This window comes from Macrobrachium nipponense, chromosome 7 (assembly GCF_015104395.2).
Source record: "Macrobrachium nipponense isolate FS-2020 chromosome 7, ASM1510439v2, whole genome shotgun sequence".
In the NCBI taxonomy this organism is placed as follows: Eukaryota; Metazoa; Arthropoda; class Malacostraca; order Decapoda; family Palaemonidae; genus Macrobrachium; species Macrobrachium nipponense.
The window spans coordinates 97,677,658-97,692,320 of record NC_061109.1 but is presented as its reverse complement, the minus strand read 5'-3'; the positions used below and the strand labels follow the sequence as shown (position 1 = coordinate 97,692,320).

Genomic DNA, 14,663 nt, shown 5'->3' with positions numbered 1-14,663 from the left:
TACCCAGATGACATGATCCAGCAAGTTGTCAAAAAGAGATTAGAGGCTTTCCATACCCGACCCCGAGGAAGAACACACAAGACAAAGACAAAGAAATAGTGTATACCATCAGATACCATACAACAAACACCACGAAGATGAAAGGAAAGCCATCCTTGGTATACTGCGAAGAGGAACCACCCCCCTAGCGCCATATAACAAAATAACAGCAAGGATTTACTGCAAACCAAAACCTTACGGCCTCATTGGTAATGAAAAATAGTACGGCCCCATCGACGGAGAAAGAGGTTAAATCTGATATAGTATACAAGTTTGTCTGTGCTGACGAGCAATGTCAGTCCCCCCAAAAATGCTATATCGGACCACACAACCACTACACTCAAACGTCGCATGCAGGCCCACAGAAAACCAAGGAGCCATCCATCAGCACTTTGTGGATACCCACCAATAAAAAACCATCCTTACAAGAACTTCTCACAAACACCAAAATAATACACAAGGAAGGCAACTACAATCGTTTATTGATATCAGAAGCAGTCAGCATCGCAATGCAACGCCCCAACCTTAACATCCAACGTGAGTCACACCGATCCTTGCTCTCATGTAGGAGGCAGCCCTTCAACCGCGTTGGAACAAAACCACCACACGCAGACAGGAGCGCAACACTGACATTCAGTGAATTAAAACATATATGAATAATATATTATATTTATGTATAATGTGTATATAATAACTTACTTTCAACTTTTTATATAATTTCTGTTGTTAACATATTTATTTATTTGTCTTATTTTATGTTTCACTATAGTCTTTTGTAAATACTTAAAACTAGGTATCTGGCAATTGTACTACCTTTCCGTCCTCATGACGTCACAAAACGCATGTAGGCTCATATTTGTATCAGTACGCTTTATAACGTCAATAGTATAGGTTGAACGAAACAGCTGTCGCGTGTAAAAATACTGGAGTAAATGGAAGAACCCCATTATGTGTCCATTAGTAACCTGAACAATGAAGTAAAGAAAATAATTAGAAAATATGAAGCAATTTCAAAAAAGCTGGTTAACAGTGAGAAAGCCATTCTATTCAGTGAATGTTATATATATATATATATATATATATATATATATATATATATATATATATATATATATAAAAAAAATATAATATATATATATAGAGAGAGAGAGAGAGAGAGAGAGAGAGAGAGAGAGAGAGAGAGAGAGAGAGATGATATATAATATATATATATATATAATATATATATATATATATATATATATATATATATATATATATATATATAAATAGATGATAGATATATATATAGATAGATAGATAGATATAGATATAGTATAGATATAGATATAGATATACAGTGGACCCCCCGTATTCGCTTTCTCCAGATTCGCGGACTCACACATTCGTGGATTTCTCTAGGGAACGTTTCCCCGCACTATTCACGGAAAATTCGCACATTCATGGTATTTTTCTATGATAAATATCCACAAATTCCTGGTCTTTTTGATGAATTTCATCATAAAATGCACTTTTTTGATACAACTATTAAAAAACCAAGTATGAAAATTTTTAGTGGGTTTTTCTTGAGTTTTAACTAACAAAATAGGCTATTTTTAGCATTTTTATGGGGTTCCAACCATTCGCAGGTTCTAAACTATTCACGGGGGGGTCTTGTACGCATCCTCGCGAATACGGGGAACCACTGTATATATATAATATATTGTATATATATATGTAAATATATATGTATATATATATATATGTGTGTGTATATATATATATATATATATATATATATATATATATATATATATATATATATATCTATATATATATAAAACCCGTGGAAATATGAATTTGGGTGATATCACGCCCTTATGATAATCCCACTTACGCAAATTCAGTCTTAAATTTCACGGTTGGAATATGATTAAATTTGCAGTAAAAGGTTAAAGTGAAAAAGGTGGAGTTAGGATTGTCGGTAGAGGTAGAGGTAGAGGGGGAGGAAGGTTAATTGGGGTCTGTCTATCCCGACTTAACCAGTTGGTGATTTTACGGGTGTTCTGGTTGCTTGTGACTGTCTTTCTTATTTTTTATGTAGCGAGTCTGTTTCCCAGGTGCAAGGACAGGTTCTGGTGTCGATCCTAATGGTTCTATCTTTGCCCAAATTACAGACAATGGCCCTGCATTGTAAGCCTTGCTATGCCCAGAACTAGGCCTAGTCACCTGAAGGTAGCAGCAGCAAGAGCCTATCATGAAGATGGTGTTTTATGCTCGGTCTCACATGCTCTGTATTTTGCTTTTTCTCTCTTTTGCTCACTTTCTCCTCTATTATGCTCTCTTTATCTCCTTGAAGAATCTTGTTTTTCTCTTTACTTTGCTCTTCTCTCCCTGAAGAATTTTTTTGCACTTATTTTTGCCCTCTTTCTCCTTTTATTTCGATATAAGAGATGGCATAACTACTGTTCCAAAGTGTCAGAAATCACCATGTTCGTCCGGTGGCTGCGACTACAGCTGATGCTGGGGGGCTTGGGGTCAAGGCCCCCCCCCCCCTGGTAGGCAGTGGCTGGCGATGGTGGTATTAGGGCAATTTCCCACCTCCCCCACTAGAAGGACATGGCTGGTGATTCATAGATTAGGTAGATAATTTGTTCCGACACATTATACAAACCATTGGTCCTTTACATAAGGAAATACTATCAGCGCCAGCTGGACCGGTCGTAAGATTTAATAACAAGGTAGTTCGGCAGTAACTGCTTGTCCAATAGTCGGGAGTCCTGCCCAACTGGATGTAAACATTCCACTTTGCTTTCGACCGCCGTCGGGGTGAAGACATGTGCTTGCCTCTCTGGCTGCCTCTGTCGTGAGATTGTTGACAACTACCTTGACACTCAACCTGTTCTAGTATATGTACATGTGTGTGTTTGTGTTAATTGTAAGTACTTATTATTTTGTTATATACATTCTTTATTGTGGTATTGCATCACGGATCACCATGCAGTCCCACAATTCGGAGAAGCCCTCGCGCCCCCCCATCCAACTGGAGAGTGTGCCCTGGAGTGAGAGGCCAAAAGTATGGGGCTTTTAGGTCCATCCAGTGACATTGTGGACCCTCATCCTCTGTGCACAAGGTGCCGAGGGCGTGAATGCTCTCATATTTTAACTTGTGTTTGTCGTGTCTCTTGGTCGCAGGAGCAGTGGGAGCTGTACGAAAAGAGGAAGAAGCTGTGTAGGGCCGCCAAGGTGTCGTCAGAAATCTCTCCCTCGACACGTCTGGTGACGGATACGTCATCTTCTTTTCTCCCTCCTCGTCAGCTCCCGCATGTGGCTCTCTCCCCTTCGGGGGATGTCTCTCTCTCTGCCTCTTCACTCGATCTGTCGAGTGCAGAGGAGGGAGGGTGACATCCCGACCTTGAGTTGTACTCGGTTGTCTGTCCGCTCAGGGAAGGATCCTTCCCCCGCTGAGTGAACAGGAACCCCTACCCTTAACCCTACTGTTGCTTCCTCAGGTGTGTCTGCCTCCGCGACTGGGGACCTTTAGCAGGTGTGCCGCTCGCTGAGTCTTGTGGGCACTCCGAGTATTCAGGGGCTCATCCATCATCTTGCTGCAGCCCCAGTCACTCACGGGGTGAAGAGGAGGATGACTACAACTGTGTCGACCCTGGGTTATGCAGCTCTGTCTAACCTGATTTATACCCAGCACGTGACCATGGTCACCCCCACGGCTGCGGTACAAGCTCCATTGCCGTACGTGCCCCAGAGGGAGTTTATACCACCTTCACCTGGTTTTGCTGTCCTCGCTCCTCCCCCTGACTGAGTGCCTGAAGAGCTCGCCCTTAGATCGCCCACCTGTTGCCGTCACCGTACCTGCTGCCCCTGTTCCTGCCCGTGGAAGTGGCGCTGCTCCCGCAGGTTCTTCCGGCCAGGTGGAGTTAGGCCCCGTTGCTACCGCAACCGCCCCAGCTCCAGCCTGGATGGGAGACGTGTCAGCTGTTCTGAGGAAGTTGGCGAAGAGGAAGTCCAAGAAGAAGAGGAAGGTGTCATCGTTGTCGTCCTCTGCCGCCTCTTCCCCTTCAATTTCCAAGGCTCCCAGTCAAGGAAAAAGAAGGTGGCCTCACCCCCCCCCCCCCTCCAAGAGGTCTCGCACAGAGACTTCTAAGGGTCTGTCTAGCTCCGGTGAGACAGGTGGGTCTTCCACTGCTTCTCCCGTGAACGGGGCTCATCTCTCCATCCTCAGGGAAGAAGAAGACGGGGACCGTGGAGGTACCAGCCACTGCTGGTACCTCCGCTCCCAGATCCAGAGGTTCCACCTCCGGACCGGGAACCATCTCGGCTGCTCACTCACGAGTGTCACCGAGTGTATGGTCACCTAATGGTGATCGTGCAGCCAAGGTCCAGACGGCTGAGTACGCTCACTGTCAGGACCCAGGCACGGAGCAAAAGGATAGTAAGAGTCGCTCAGGTGATTCCCGCCAGACCGGCGATCGCTTGTGCAGAGATCATCAGGTACCCAGGGTTGATGTGATGGTCCCACTAGACTGTTCACATGTTGAAGCTGGGAAGAGGTCCCCCTGGTCACCAGGAACAGCCTCGGCTGCTTCTGGGACTGTGGCACGTAGTGAGGATGGTGCTCGCTCTCACCGTGTTGGCGGACGGCACCAGTCACCCGACTGTCGCTCCCACTGGGACCGGATGGCTCGCACGGCTGGTAGCAGCTCCCCTGACGCATGAGACCGATGCTACCTTCCTCGGTCCAGTGTTTATCTGAAGGGAGACCGCTGGTCCAGACCTGCAGGTCGATCACCACTGCGGGTTGGCGATCGTCTGCAGTCCTCCCAGCCTACCGGCACTGCTGGTAGGCGGAGTAGGAGCGTCAGGTCTTCCTCACCTGTCCCTTCAACCTCCTCGGGCTACACCGGGAGGAGTGAGGCGAACAGGAGTGACCGTGAGGAGTGTGCTCCTTACGGTCCGGCCACCAGAGCCTGAGCCTGGTTCGGTCTTAAGACCAAACAGATCATACGCTCAAGTGGTTGGAGGAGACCACGAGGGGTCTGGCGAGGTTCTTCCTCCTGAAGGAAGAGTGTCTCCGGAAGTGATCGGCCGGAAGAATCTGACGGTCCATCGCCTCAGGACGCAACCACCCCCGAGATACAGAGGTCCTTTGCAGAGGTCATTGTGTTGATTTGTCAGCACAATGACCTCGGGGAAGGATCGGTGGTTGCTCCCTCTGACCGTCCATCAAGGTTAGAGTCATTCTGGGGTCCTAAGAAGGAACCCAGAACGACGGTGGGACTACCTCTGTCTGTCTTGGCTGACGGAGTGCTGGACCAAGTGAATACCCTTGTCTCCGGACAAGAGGCCTCACTCATGTCCAGCAGGTTAGACAAACTGCTTCCCCCTCCTCTGCCTTGTCAGCGGCGTTTCTATGTGCCTTCAACAGACCCGTTGCCGACCAAGCAGGTTGATCCAGAGTTAGCTCGCCTAACTCTGGGATTGCCTCTCCAACACCTGCTGTCAGAGAACCTCTGGTTCATGCAGCAAGAGGCATCGGCCCTGGAATCCACTGCCATGGCAGCTTTCCAGGCCGTCTCCTGGCTGGATCTGTGGTCCCTCACAGTATCCAGAGTCGCAGTCTCGTAGGGAGCTGTAGTTCCTGAGGAAGACTCGGTGTTTGGGAGACTGCCAGTCTGGAGGTAGGGCCATCTCTTACCTAGCCCACCAGATGGCCAACCTGTGGGCCAACCTGGTTTTGAGGGGAAGGGACGCAGTCCTGACTCGCGTAACCAGGGCAGCCGGTCATGAGGTAACGTTGGGTCTGCGTAACGGACCGTTGCCTGGTCCCTCCTCTCTCTTCTCCAGAGAGATGGTGGATGCTGCGGTGAAAAGCCGAGAGTTGAGGACAGCAACCGCTTAGTACACCAGGCAGTTGCAAAGACTTCTGGGCAGTCTTGTTAAACTGCAGCTAAGCCTCGGAGCTTAGCTAGCGTCTCCTCCGCTCACAAGACATCAGCACTGTCGAGGGTGACGCGAGGAAAGACCCAGACTTCCTCTTTTGCTTTGAGAAGTGAGTGCCAGCCCTCCTCTCAAGCCTCCTTCTCTCGCGGGATAGGAGCTCAGCGGAAGGGGAAGGGAGGGAAACGCTAGGGACGGCATTCCCCCTCAACTGCTGCCGGAAGTAGGGGGGGGTTGCCTGGCGAGCCATTGGGCAATTTGGCAGCGCTACGTAGCCAAGACTTGGGTAGTGGATGTCCTTTGTGAGGGATACCTACTGCCCTTCGAGTCGAAGCCACCCCTCACCTTATACCCACCTGCAAACATACGTCCCCGGTTCTGCCAGGGACTTAGCACTGACTCAAGAAGTGCAGACCATGCTGAGCAAAGGAGCTGTGGAGATTGTGCGAGACCAGTCACCGGGGTTCTACAGCCGACTTTTCCTGGTGGAGAAGTCTACAGGGGGCTGGAGACCGGTGAGAGATCTCTCTCCCTTGAACCGTTTCGTTTGCTAGACTCGTTTTATGATAGAAACAGTGCTCTCAGTGCTCTATACCATCAGGGAGAACGATTTCCTGCTTTCGGTGGACCTGAAGGATGCATATTTTCAAATACCCATCCACCAGTCCTCCAGGAAGTACCTTCGCTTTATCCTCGATGGGACGGTGTACCAGTTCAGGGCACTTTGTTTCGGTCTCTCAACTGCCCCACAGGTATTCATGCGAGTGTTCACTCTGGTGTCGGCTTGGGCCCATTCGGTCGGGATACGTCTGATGAGGTATCTCGATGATTGGCTGATCCTGGTGAGCTCTGGCTCGCAGTTGCTACAGGACAGAGATCGACTCCTCGAATTCTGCCGCGATCTGGGGATCAAGGTAAATTTCGAGAAGTCAGATCTCGAACCCAAGCAGAGGGTAAAGTACCTGGGCATGCTGATCAATACGGTAGCAACACGAGTCTTCCCTGCAGACTCGCGGGTCAGCAGGTTCAGGGAGGCAGCCAGATTGTTCCTGTCATGACAGGAACAGTCAGCTCAGCAGTGGCAAGTCGTGATCAGTCACCTGTTGTCACTAGAGAAGTTATTCCCCTCACGGGCGTCTTCACCTGCAGTCTCTTCAATGGAGACTAAAGGAGTGCTGGTCACAGGGACGGGATCCACAGTCCTTCCTGGTTCCTCTCATGGAGGAAGTAAGGGAGGACCTGGCCTGGTAGCTAGATGACAGGAACCTCTTAATAGGAGTGCCCCTGTGCACTCCCCCTCCGAAAATGCTTCTGTTCTCAGACGCATTGACCGAGGGTTGGGGCGCATGCCTGGAAGAGTTGCTGGTTGCAGGATTGTGGAACCATCATGACAAGAACCTTCACATCAACTTCCTGAAACTCAAGGCAGCGTATCTTGCGCTCCAAGAATTCCGGGAACGACTGATGGGACACTTGGTGGCGTTAGTGAGCGACAACACCACGGTAGTGGCATACGTCAATAAATAGGGGGCCTAGTGTCCCTCCTGTTGCACCAGTTGACGATGCAGGTGCACTAGTGGGCTGTAACTCACTTGGTAGAGCTGTCAGCCAGATACTTTCCAGGCAAGAGGAATGTAGTGGCAGACAAGCTCAGCTGCCAGAATCAGGTGATTGGGACAGAGTGGTCTCTTCACCCAGATGTGGCGGAAAGGCTCTTCGACCTGTGGGGGTGTCCAGTAGTGGATCTGTTTGCCACCCGGCACAACAGAAAACTTCAGGTTTTCTTCTTAGTTGTGCCAGATCCATGAGCAGCTGCAGAGGACGCGTTCCAATATCCGTGGGACAACGTCATAGTCTACGCCTTTCCCCCATTCCACCTGATTCGCAAGGTGATCAGCAGGGTGCTGGTCACCAGCAATCTTTGGATGATTCTGGTGGCACCCAATTGGCCTCAGGCCATTTGGTATCCAGACCTGCTGGCTCTTCTCTCGGAGGCATTGTGAGAGATTCCCCCATGGCACAACCTGCTGTGTCAACTGCATGTAGAACGGTACCACCAGGCAGTACAATCCCTGTGTCTTCATGGCTGGCGGTATCCACCATCTCTTGCGAGCGAGAAGCTTTTCTCACCGAGCAGCAACAGAGATGGCTGGACACCTCAGACAGTCCTCTGCAGCAGCATAACAGGGAAAGTGGTCTGTCCTCTGTGGTTGGTGTTGTAGACGGGGTCTCTGTCCGCTCAGAGCCACTCTTCAGCGGGTAACGGATTTCCTCATCTTTCTTCCTCGAGAGAAGCTCCTCTCTGTCTCTGCAGTCAAAGGATTCAAAGCTGCCCTGGCGCTAGCCCTTAAGCTGCGAGGAGTTGATATTTCCTCCATGGAAATATCTCTCCTAATGAGGAGCTTCGAGAAGTCTTGCCCACCCAGGGAAATCAGGCCCCCAGGGTGGGATGTGACTCTTGTCTTACGGAGTTTGACTCGTAGACCCTACGAGCCTCTCCGGGAGTCGTCAGACAGGGATCTGACCCTCAAGACCGTCTTTCTGCTGGCCCTGGCATTGGTGAAGAGAGTAGGAGAACTTCATGGTCTTTCCTTTGATGTCAAACACTCGAGGGGATGGGGATCAGTTACGCTTGATTTCGTCCTGGATTTTGTAGTGAAGACTCAGAACCCTTCGGTCCCTGACGCCAGGTTCGAGTTCTTCACGATCCCCTCCCTAGAGGACTTTACTGGTAACGATACGGGCTCTACTTTGTCCTGTTAAAGTGCTACAGCGCTATCTGAAGAAAACTCGACACCTCAGGCCTGAGTGTTGACGCCTCTTCGTTAGCACCGGGGTGACCACGAAAGAAGTGTCCAAGGACACTGTTTTTTCTCTGGCTTCATGAGGTGATCAAGAAAGCGTACGACTCTGAGAGGAGTTCCGACTCCAGTACCTTTCAAAAGAGCCCATGAAGTTAGAGTTATTGGTCCAACCCTTGCATTCCGCAAGAACTTGTCAGTGGGTGTGGTCCAACCAGACCACCTTCATCTCCTTATACCTTCGGGATATTGCCCATAGGTCCTTGGACACTCTTTCCTTGGGACCCATGGTGGCTGCTCAACAAATTGTGTAGCTTACCCAGCTCCTTTAACAGGACAAGGTTGCACCTCGTCCTCGTGATACTCGCGTGAATGGAGAATGAATGAGAGTGTGACTGGCTCCTCTTTCTTCCCTCTCCCTGCGGGCAGAGGGTTGTGGTTGTCACATGCTGGACAGGACGACAGTGCAGGTAAGCTACGTAACTGAGCTCCATTCTATCTCTTTAATTAGAGATAGAAGCGCTTATCCGTCCCTTCCCTAGCAAGGGGGAAAGCAGACAGCAGTAAGAGACAAACCCAATGCTCTATATTTGGCTTCTTACTTATGACATAAGTTCTTGCTTCCTATTCATAAGAGGTGTGCATGCCTCCCTCTTACGAATTGGTCCAGAGGTCTGGCTGCTGATCTTGCAGTGCACACTCCGATCAGTTAGACAGAGGCTAGGTTCCCCCACCTTTGCTCATACGACCAGGGAGGGAACCCAGGTTGGGCGAACACCAGTCTGGTCACAAGACTCAGATTCCACCCACCAGTAAGTGAGTCTTCCTTATGTAAAGGATCGAGGGTTTGTATTATGTGTTGGAACAAATCACAATTTTTTAAAGTAAATTGTATTTTTCTTAACTATACAAACCTGAGGTCCTTTACATATAGTCCCACCTCATGCCACCCCTCACTCTGTTCCTGGGCCTAAAGCAAAGTGATATGTTTACCTCCATTCGGGCGGGACTCCTGACCATTGGACAAGCAGTTACTGCCGAACTACCTTGTTAGTAAATCTTACGACCGGTCCAGCTGGCGCTGAATAGTAATTCCTTATGTAAAGGACCTCAGGTTTGTATGGTTAGGAAAAATACAATTTAATCTCAAAAATTGTGATTTTTTTTTACTGTGCTTTGATTTTTTTCCCATTTTTTGAACATTCTACAATAAAATGCAGTTAACCCTCTTACGCCGATTGGACGTATTAAACGTCGAGTCAAAATGTCTCCCGTATGCCGATTGGACGTATCATACGTCGGCTCAAAAAAGTTTTTTTAAAAATTCGCGGAAAAATACTTATAGGCCTACCAGCCGAAAACTTTTGAATCACGCGCCTTGGGGGATGCTGGGAGTTCACGGATCAAGGTGTTGTTTTGTTTACAATCGCTACGCAGGCGCGCAAGCGCGAATTTCTTTCTTATCGCACTAAAAAGTATCAGTGACACATCTCAAAAATTATTTCGTCACTTTGACATAATTTTTGCACCATTTTAAATTATCCTTTACATGAAGTATTATATATGAAAATGTGCGCAATTTCATGTAAAATACAACAAAAAAATACTCATGATTGTAGCTTTTATCAGTTTTGAAATATTTTCATATAAATAACGATAAGTGCAAAAATTTCAACCTTCGGTCAACTTTGACTACCGAAATGGTCGAGAAACGAAATTGTAAGCTAAAATTCTTATATTATAGTAATATTCAATCATTTGCCTTCATTTTGCAACAAATTGGACGTCTCTAGCACAATATTTTGATTTATGGTGAATTTATGAAAAAAACTTTTTCCTTCGTTCGTGCGATAACTCTTCCGATAAATTTTTTCGTGCGATTGTCCTAATGTTTGCACCCTTTTAAATTTGCCGTTACATAAAGTTTTATATATGGAAATGTGAGAAATTTCATGCACAATACAACAAAAACAACCCATGGTTGTAGCTTTTATCAGTTCCAAATATTTTCATATAAATAACGTTAAGTGCAAAAATTTCAACTTTTGGTCAACTTTGACTCTACCGAAATGGTCGAAAAACGCAATTGTAAGCTAAAACTCTTATATTCTAGTAATATTCAATCATTTACCTTCATTTTGCAATGACTTGGAAGTCTCCAGCACAATATTTCGATTTATGGTGAATTTATGAAAAAAAAAAAACATTTTCCTTACGTCCGCGCGGTAATTCTTCCGAAAAAATCAGAATTTTTTTTGTGCGATTGTCGAAATATTTGCACCATTTAAAATTAGCTGTTACATAAAGTTTTATATATGAAAATGTGCGCAATTTCATGTAGAATACAACTAAAAATGATTGAAGGTTGTAGCTTTTCTCTTTTTTCGAAATATTTGCATATAAATCACGATAAATAGAAAAAAAATCACGTTCGGTCAAATTTGACTCTACCGAAATAGTTGAAAAACGCAATTGTAAGCTAAAACTCTTACGGCCTAGTAATATTCCGTCATTTTTCTTCATTTTGAAACAAATTTGAAGTCTCTAGAACAATATTGTGATTTATGGTGAATTTTTGAAAAATATATTTACCTTCACTCCACGCGCCGATTCGCGGCCGCAAGTCTCCGAAATACGTACATCGCATTATCCTAATATTTGCTCCTTTTCATATTAGCCGTTTTATAGAGTTTCATATATCAAAATGTGCGCAAATTCATGAATAATACAATAAAAAATAAGTGAAGGTTGTAGCTTTTCCCATCTCCGAAATATGTGCATATAAAAAAATATATATAAAAATTTCGACATTCGGTCAAATTTAACTTGTCCGAAATGGTCGAAATCTGCAATTCTAATCTAAAACTCTTACAATATCGTAATATTAAATCATTTGTCTTAATTTCGAAACAAATTGGAAGTCTCTAGAACAATATTTAGAATTACGGTGAATTTTTGAAAATAAACATTTTTTTACGTCCGCGGGTTATGAATTCGTACATCATTTTGTGATAATATTTTTCCGGTGTTGCTTTTATTGTTTTACTATGTATTATATATAAAAATGATTGAAATCTAGTGTAAAATACAAGGAAAAAATAAGTAACTCGTTAGCTTTGACCGTTTTTTGCACAGCGTGATTTGAATACAATTATCTATGAATTTTTTTTTTCGCTACCATATCTCGCATTATTTACATATGATAATGACATTATTTTTCCTTTTTGATGATTGCACACTAAACTTCAGGCAATGACAAAAGAATGAGCCAAAAATGAACTCTTAATCTTTAAAACTAAGCGCGCTGTGATTTTTTGAAAAAAATAGTTTTTCAGCTTCCGCGCTCACTCCAAACCGGCGCCGGCATACAGGAGAGATTTTGATTTTTAGGGCTTCGGCGTAAGAGGGTTAATCAATATCAAAATGACATCAAAATCAACTTTATACCATGAAAAATAAACTCATAGCAAATAATAAAACTGAGATTGCTGAGGCAGTAATCAATCAGTGTATGTTGCCAAAAACAAAATTTGTGACTCCCAAATTCAAATGGTTAATATTTTATACTGCATTTTTTATATATAAACTTTGTATTTTATTTTTCATCTCCTTTCATATGTTCCTCACATGGGTGGTTTGAGCTCTCCTAAGACATTAAGTAGTTGATGGCAAAATAGATAGGATTTCTTTCCCTATCAGTGGCAAAATGCTTTCTCATGAGAATAACTGTAGTTTTTGAGTGGAATCAGTAGTTAAACATATGTTTTTGGCATTATGTTTCAAGTGAAGTAAAGGATTTGTATTTATGGAACATGAGAATTATTTTGTTTCATAAATTTGGCATACATTTTCTCTGCAATAACATGAAGTCTCATTGCTCTTTTATTCTGAAGCAGTTCAATTACAAATCCCCAATTGTGTGAATTATTCCCAAAGTATAGTGACTGATATGAAATGATATTTGTGGATATATAAGGTAAACATGCATAAGCGATAAACATACTGATATATTTGAATATCACAGGTGCTTACAACTTGATAATGCGTCATTGTTGATACATATAGATTACAGTATATTTGAACTATCTATTATGCATGGAAGCTTTTTTGGCAAAAGTATCTTTGTAAGTGAAGATGTCAAAGGAAGTGTTCTTTGAAGAATTCTGAGAATATATAGTTTTCATACTTTTTTTTTCTTGTACAGGAAATGAAAGATGAACCAGTAGATCTTCCATCTGGTGAGAAGAAGCCCAAGTGGAGTGTCTTTGCAGACAATTTTTACAAGGAGCCAACATTACAAGGCTGGGATTTAAAGAGTGATGATGAGGACCAGTGAAACCATATGCATAAAATTTAAATTTACTGGTACTCTCAAGATAACGTGATTTTTGCTGATATTTTAATTATAAATGTGAATGTCTATATAATACTGTTCTTTATTTGGAAAATATTTGACATTTAAACATTATCCTGTCTGTAATAAAATAATTTAATTTGTAAAGTATTTTTTAGTATCAACTTAGAAGCTGTCTATATCAATGCTAAGTCTTATGGGTAAAGGATTACCATTATCACATTTGACTGAGAAGTATGGGATTTTATTAAAGAGGTACTCTTATTGTAAAGATTGTTTATACAAAACTGTATAAATAAATTATAGTAAGGCATTTACCTTTGTAGGCAGCTGCTAAGATTGCACCTTCTGCTCTTTTTTTTTTTTTTTTTTTTTTTTTTTTTTTTTTTTAACTTTTTATATACATTTAACTGGCAATATCACTGCTTTATAAATTAATGGGTAAAGGATACAAGGAAATATTGAATATTGTTAAGATGCAGTAAGTCCTTAGAAACATAAGTGAGATTACAGTCTTTCTTTCCTTCAAAATGTTGAACAATTTACTGATTTGATGCTGTTGGATTTCCTGCTCTGAGAGCAGAAGTGAAACAGATTAAAAAAGAAGAGGCAAATAAGATATGCCTTATGCATTATAGTTCAAGACACATTGAAAAAGAATTGACGCAGTTGTTATATGCATTATAGTTCAAGACATAACAAAAAACAACTGAAGCAGTTGTTTTATAGAGAAATAATTCTTTGCATGAGGGAAATGTGAAGGAAGTTAAAAAAAAAATAGATTTCTTATCACTGAACCATCTGTTGAGAAATCATACTGCATTGTTTTCTCAGGTACTGTTATTGAATTCTCATTTTGCCTCTTCCGTAATTGCAGCTTCAACATTCAGTACTTATTTGAATTAGACTAAAACTTTTTGTTAATACAGTTATTTTTTTTGTGTATTAGTTTCCCAGATTTTTTCAAATACAGTAGTATAGTATATAATTTTCGAAGTCTTGTTAAAGACTTTTTGGCTAACTAGATTAGCCTGTAAGTTTGTCTTAGCTCTAAAATTGCTGACAGTGTTAAGAAATACCCAACAATTAGCTTATTTTGTAAATATCAGGAAATGAAACACCAAACAAAATATTTCTTCCTAAACTATATAGATCAGTGGAAAGAAACACTTACTCTGTCTGGGAAAAAACATAAAGGACTGAAACTGTACCTCCAGAATTTGTTCAGCCTAAAAGCAAAAAAATGGGAATGATAATGTTCATGGTTAGCCAGATTTAGCTAAATGAGCTATCAACTTATTATGGCCCATCCTGAACCATACAGTCTTCTTTGTTTCACTACCACAGGCGTAGGTGCTACAGAGTATATTAACCAAAATTAAGATGGCTAGGCTCAAATGGTGAAGCATACTTAACTGAAGAGTGTAAGTAAAAAATTGCAAGCCTATAATTCCAATGGCTGACTTATACCAATCCCCAGGCATGGAGTAATTCTGCACTGCCATTTAATGAGTTCTTTTCTGCATAAGGTCCGG

At 43.4% G+C, this 14,663-nt stretch overlaps 1 protein-coding gene across 1 annotated transcript in view; it reads left to right on the top strand.

Annotated features, from left to right (window-relative positions):
- The window catches only part of LOC135217700 (nucleolin-like), a gene marked incomplete in the record, with an annotated part of 33,580 nt that extends 20,305 nt beyond the window's left edge, over positions 1-13,275 (top strand). Inside the window, 1 exon segment of the mRNA XM_064253681.1 lies at positions 12,979-13,275. Coding sequence (XP_064109751.1) covers positions 12,979-13,110 — 132 coding nt within the window.
- Positions 13,276-14,663: the final 1,388 nt, after the last annotated feature.